Raw genomic sequence first — 6,315 nt, 5'->3', positions numbered from 1 at the left:
TGCAGCTGGAGCAGTTCAACATGATCGAGAACGCCATCAGCTCCAACAGCCTCTACAGCCCCTGCTCCACCCTCAACTACTCCCAGGCTGCCATGATGGGACTGACGGGCAGCCACGGCAGCCTCCAGGACTCGCAGCAGCTCAACTACTCCAGCCACGGAAACATCCCCAACATCATCCTGACAGGTACGGCCCCGCTCTGCTCCGGCCTGGAGCAGCCCTGGGGGCGGTGTGGGGGATCCACGAGGAGATGAAGCTGCTGGAGGAGGGATGGGGAGCTGGGGCAGGGCCTGAGGGGCAGCACTTGGCTTGTTGAGCTGGAGCAGAGGCTGAGGGTGAGTCCTCAGGGCCTCCTCCTGAGGGGCAGCTCTGATCTCTGCTCGCTGTGAGCAGGGACAGGACCCCAGGGAAGGGCTGGAGCTGTGCCAGGGGAGGGTTGGGATGGATCTCAGGGAAAGGTTCTTCCCCCAGAGGGTGGTGGGCACTGCCCAGGCTCCCCAGGGCAGTGGGCACGGCCCCAAGGCTGCCAGAGCTCCAGGAGGGTTTGAGTGATCCTCTGTGGGACAGGGGGGGTTGTTGGGGTGTCCGTGCAGGGGCAGGAGTTGGACTGGATGGTCCTTTTGGGTCCCTCCAGGCTCAGGATATTCCATGATCCAGGTTTCCTTCAGCACAGAGATCACCTGTCCCAGGGGCAGAGTGAAGAAGGAACACGGGACAGGCTCAAGTCAGGGTGTCACATATGGTGGCCAATCTGGTCACAGTTGGATTTTGGGAACAATCCCTGCACAGGGATACAGGGAGAACTGTTGGCTCAGTCCACGCTGCAGCCAGGCCCTGCTGTTTGGAATCATGGAAACTGAGGTTGTTCCTCCTAAACCCGAGGGAGAGAAGAGAAAAAGAGACACCAAACATACAGGCAGGAACTTCGCTTTGTGTTTGGTCGTCCTGATGGTTTGAGGGAAGCTGTGGGGAACCTGTAACTCATCCAGTTGGGAAGGAGAGGGGATATCCCTGGTGTGATGAGGGTGTTCTCCACCTGAGCTTCATCCTTAGCTCAGTAAATAATTCCAGGGGTTTTGGAGCTGTTTTGTGGCTGGTGGATGTCTGTTGGTGAAGTCCAGCTGACGCCTCCTCCCCGTTCTCCTTCCCCGCAGTGACAGGAGAGTCTCCCCCCAGCTTATCAAAAGAACTGACCAGCTCTTTGGCGGGCGTGGGCGACGTCAGCTTTGACGCGGATTCCCAGTTCCCCCTGGATGAACTCAAAATCGACCCCCTGACCTTGGATGGACTGCACATGCTCAACGACCCCGACATGGTCCTCACCGACCCCGCCACAGAGGACACGTTCCGGATGGACCGGCTGTGAGGGCCCGGAGCCCCGGCGGGCGCGTGGCGGCGGCCGAGCCGGAGCGGCGGCTGCTCCGCCCGTCCCCGCCCGTCCCATCAGCAGAGCTTGTCGTCCTGAGCTTGCCGCGCTGCAGAACCCCCCGCCCGGCGCCCCCCCCGAGCCGCTCGTTGCCGTTCATCAGTAAGGAGCTCTTTCCATCGGCCTTTCCAACCCTTCTCCCTTCCTCTCTCCCTCCCTCTCTCTCTCTCTCTCCAGGGCTCCCCCCGTTTCCCACCCCCCTCCAGCTCCAGCGTGACGTTGTCGGTGTGTCCTTTGCACTCGGGAAGGGGTTGGGGCAGGTGAGGAAGGTGAAGAGGTTCCCGGTTTTTTTTGGCTGTGGGGTTGGGATGGGGAGCGGGGGAGGCCCCGGCTGTGCCCCCTGCCCTGTCCCCTCCTGCAGGCCCAGCGTAGGGACTCTGCTGTGTCACCTCCCTGGGAGGCTGAAAGGCTCCTCCTTTCTGTGTGTGTCCCCAGGAATTATCGTTATTTTTGAGTCTTATCAACCAGTTAAACCAGTGACACCCCCCAGGGTGAGCTGAGCCTGGAGAGGGAGGCACTTCCAGGCGGGAGGGGCTGAGCAGCCACGGGGATTTTGTTACCTGTACCCACCCTGTGGGGTGTCCCCTTCCCCTCAGCGAAGCAGAGCAGCAGCCCCCCTAAAAAATCCCACCACAAACACTATTTTCCCAGCTTTTGTTTTGTTTGTTGCTTTTTTTTTTTAAATTTTTTTTTAAATATATATGTAATATATATATATTTCTATATATGTCTACATATATAGAGAGCATTTCTGAGCACACAAAAAAGTACTATAATTCATTACTTGATTAGCACAGGGGAAGGATCAGAGCATTTTAAAGCAGCTAAAAAAAAAATAAAATAGAGGAGACTAACCTGCATAATTCTAATTTTACTCTGTGAGGGAGATTCCTGGGCAACAGGAAGGGCATTTCCATAGCAATGCCAGGCTTGTTAGAATTGTGATGACTTATTTTTTATTTTTTATTCATTACTTATTCTGTTACTTATTTATGATTTTTTTGTTGTTGTTTTTCTTTTTTTTTTTTTTTATTTAAATACTTGGATATTAGGAAAGTAGCTAAACTACATACAGCCAATTGAAGCACTCTACATTACTACTTGTACAGTACATCTTTTTGTGGTTTTATTCCAGAAATATATTATATATTATATATATATAGGTATTTTTAAACTAACTGGAATTTTGAACAGGTGTTGAGCGGAAATAAGGAAGCTTATAAGGCAAGTTCAGATGTTTTCCTTTGAAAAACAGGCGAAGTAGGGTGGCAGGAACTTAGATATTCCTTCTTTCACCCAGGGGAAAAAAATCTCTTGCTCCACAGTGACCAGGATTGAATCCTCCAGAAGGCTGAGATTCCGTTAAATTCAGTGGATAATGGACTATTTCTGGTAGTCCCTGTGAATATTCTGTGCTGCAGCATTAAAAAAAATCCCACCCAAACTCCCCCCAGTGACTGGGAATTGGTGGATTCACTCCAGCATCGTGGCTGGGTCGATGGGGATTCCCAGATTTCTGCTCTTGGGTCTCTTAGAAAGTGAACTGAAGGATCTCCCAGGGGACCTGCCAGCACAGGGCCCTCCTCTTCAGGGCTCAGGAATCCACGGGGAATTCCCATTGTTTTGGAGATTAAACCCGCAGCACCCCCGAGGGTGAGCTGAGGGTGGAGAGGGAAGCGCTTCCAGGCGGGAGGGGTTGAGCAGCCGCCTGGATTTTGTTCCCTGTCCCCTCAGCCAAGACCCCTTTCCCTTCCCAGCTGGGGTTTGTTGATCCCCAACTGCTCCTCCCGCTCCTTCTGCATCCCCTGGATTTGTTTCTTGCCTAAAAACCCATCCCTTTCTCAGCTCTTTGAGGCAAAACCCAACCCCTCCAGCCAAAAAAAAATTAACACCAACCCCTCCAACACAAAACCCCTCAGCCTTTCCCCCATCCCAGAACGGTTTTCCACCTTTCCAGCGAGCGTTAGCGGAGGGAGGAGGAGCCGAGTCACCCCTCAATTAACGAGTTCCCCTGCAATTAAGGAGCTCTCCAGGAGTGGCTCTGCTCCTAATGAGTTATACTAGGTTTCTGTGTGCTTCCAGAAATCCGTGGGCCGCCATCCCGAGGTTCCCGCCGGCCCTGCTGAGCGGGATCGCCGTGGGGATCTCTCTAATCCCGCCGTGTTCCCTCACGTTTTGTGCCATTTGTTGACCATTTGCACTAAAAATGTGGTTTGTTTTTTTTTTGTTTTGTTTCCTTTGATCTCTTGGCTTTCCTGTGTCTTTTTGTGTTTTTTTGTTTTTTTGTTTTTTTTGGTCCCTTCCCCACTCACTCCAGAGGTTTTTCCCTCAAATCTCCTGAGAATGCTTTGGGTTCTTTTTTGGGGCAGGATTTAGGCCCGGTGAGTCCGTGGTGACTCTTGGTGGCTGCTTGTTTCAGATGGTTAACGCTTTTCCAGTTTAAGGAGGAGACAAAAGGCAGCTCATCCCAAAAAAAAAAAACCAACCAACCGGGAGGGGTTTGGGCACAGGTTTGGGAAGGTGCAGCCTGAGCTGGAAACGCTTCCTGCCGCTCCTGTGGCTCCGTGGGGGGATTCCTGTGTGGCTCTCCCGCTGGAATGGCTCTTGTGCATGTGGAAATCCTTGCCTGTGATCCGTGTTTTTCCAAACCATAGCAGAGCATCCAAGAGGGAGCTGAGATTCTTCCCGGGAGGCTCGGACAGGGAGCCCCGGATCCCACGCTCCTTCCCGGTTTTTTAACTCCCGGTGTACATAAGAGCTCTTTTGTTTCTTAGACTTGTAAGTAGACCTTGAAAATGGCCTTAAATTCAAACTAACCCGTCTTTGGATGCAGCTGTGGGAATTTGGGACCATCCAGCTGAGGGAAATCCAGGTTTTTGCTCCCTTTGTGTGGGCCTGTGGGAGAGGGAAGGAGCAGGTGAGGTGGCTGTGGGAATGCTGAGGGTGACAGGATGTGTGGGATCCCCTGTGGCCCAGGTTTGGGCAGGTAAAAGCTGCTTTTCATCCCAACTCTTTGAGGCCTGGGGAAGGAATTCCGGCAGCTCTTGCCCTTCCCTTCCCCGAGGGGGACGTTCCCCCTGAAGGTTTCCTGGCACATCCCCCCTCTTCTTTCCTTAAAATTCTCTTTTCTGTGGCATCAGCTGATCTGGAGCAACTCCAGATCTGGTGGGATTGTCGGATGGAAACACGGAGTGCATCCCAAGTGTTTCCAGAACAAATAATGGGATTTTTATTTCCAGTTTCGCAGTCCTGTTCTCATTTCCAGCGGGTGAGGGTCCCTTCCCACCAGGCACTGCTGAGAGCAGGAGGAGGAGCAGAAAGGGAGGAAAACCATCACTTAGCAAAAAAAAACCCCCACCCCAATCTCCAGAAGAAAATAGTGTTATTGATATTATTGATAAGTTTGAGTTCAATGCTGTTGAAACTGTCTGGTGTCTCAAAGGGTGACTGTCCAAACATACCTGCTGAGTGAACCCCACCCTCCCTACATGTGTTTTTATATCTCTCTCTCTATATATATATATATAAATTAATTAAAAAATTCCCAAGCTAGACTGTTGCATTTGCCAATACAATGGGGAATAACAGGAATAAACCTTGGGCTTATCGAAAACTGTGATTTTTTTTTTATTATTGTTATTATTATTATTATTTTTAAAAATTTTTTTCTTGTTTTTTTTTGGTTGTTGTTGTTGTTGCTGTTTTTGTTATTTTTGCAGAAGCAAACCCAGCCCTGGTGCTGGTGGGTGGGGTTATGGGGTGGGGGGGAGGTTCTTTTCCCTGTACATAGATATTTTTTTTTTTCCCCCCTCCCCTTCCCGCCGGCTCCGCGCCGGCCGCATGTGTGATCCGGGCCCGGCTCCCACGGCTTCTGCATGGCAGGGAGCTCTTGCCAGCCCTTCCTCCCCCCCTGCCACCCCTGCCCTGCACACACAGCCTCGGGCTGCCCTTTGCCCCCTGCTTTTTGTTTGGGGTCGAAGAGTTCTGGGTTTCCAGAAAGAGGCTCCTCCTTTGTGTGGTTTTGACTGAAATTTAACGCCTTCGATCCGGGGGATTTTTAAGGAGCCCCAGAACGCTCATGGAATGAACCTTGAGCTCAGAGGAGGTTGGATTTGATGGTCCTGCAGGGCTTTTCCCAATCTGGATTTGGTGATTCTTTCCCAACCTTGATTTGGTGATTCTTTCCCAACCTGGACTCAGCACCTTTTTTTTTTCCCAACCCTGATCCGGTGACTCCAAGACCCAAGAGCTGCCCCCAACAGCATCCAGAATCACTGAGCTTTCCCTCCAAAAACAAAGCGGCTTGGCCGCCAAAACTCGGCTTTCTGTAGAAACAACAACTCAGGCTCGAGCTCTGCCCCTTGAGGGAAGACCCCGGGAACCCCCTCTGGACCCGAAGGAAGCAGAAAGGCCCCTCCTCACCCCGTAGGTCCCCACCTGTGCTTTTTTTTGGGGGGGGACAAACCCCCCCTCCCCTTCAAACCAGCGCGTTTATTCCTCGGAGCAGCGGCCCCCCCCGTCACTGTGATGGCAACGTGAGAGCGCAGGTAGCGTTTGTTAACGTGTGTCTGTCCTTTTTACAAAAACAAACAGAAAAAATAACCCTAAAAAAAAAAAAAGAAAAAAACAAAAAACAAGCCCTTGCCTTCCCCTTTAGAATGAACTTTGTAGTGTTCCTGTCTCCTTTGTAAATTTTTTTTTTTTGGTTTTGTTTTTGTTTTTTCTGAGTTGCATCTTAATTTATATCCGGCGCAGTGTAGGCATGGGATTGCATGTCGGTTTTTTCTACGCGGGCACCACGACGTTCTGACTGTGTATTATAAAATCATTTTTACCTTTTTAAACAGGAGAAAAACGAAACAAAAAAAAAAACAAAACAAAACAAAAAA

The 6,315-nt window shown here is 50.9% G+C and overlaps 1 protein-coding gene across 2 annotated transcripts in view; it reads left to right on the top strand.

Annotated features, from left to right (window-relative positions):
* Window positions 1–1,500, top strand: part of CRTC1 (CREB regulated transcription coactivator 1) — a 48,090-nt gene extending 46,590 nt beyond the window's left edge. For both annotated transcript variants that reach the window (XM_027907199.1, XM_027907198.1), the window contains 2 exons: window positions 6–186; window positions 1,155–1,500. In XM_027907199.1, coding sequence (XP_027763000.1) covers window positions 6–186; window positions 1,155–1,366 — 393 coding nt within the window. In that variant the 3' untranslated portion in view covers window positions 1,367–1,500. The remainder of the gene's footprint in view (window positions 1–5; window positions 187–1,154) is intronic.
* Window positions 1,501–6,315: the final 4,815 nt, after the last annotated feature.

Source organism: Empidonax traillii, unplaced genomic scaffold, assembly GCF_003031625.1.
Source record: "Empidonax traillii isolate 1590-97213 ecotype Southwest subspecies unplaced genomic scaffold, ASM303162v1 scaffold1417:size190790, whole genome shotgun sequence".
Lineage (NCBI taxonomy): Eukaryota > Metazoa > Chordata > Aves > Passeriformes > Tyrannidae > Empidonax > Empidonax traillii.
The sequence above is the reverse complement of the archived record's forward strand: the minus strand, read 5'-3'. Positions and strand labels throughout refer to the sequence as shown.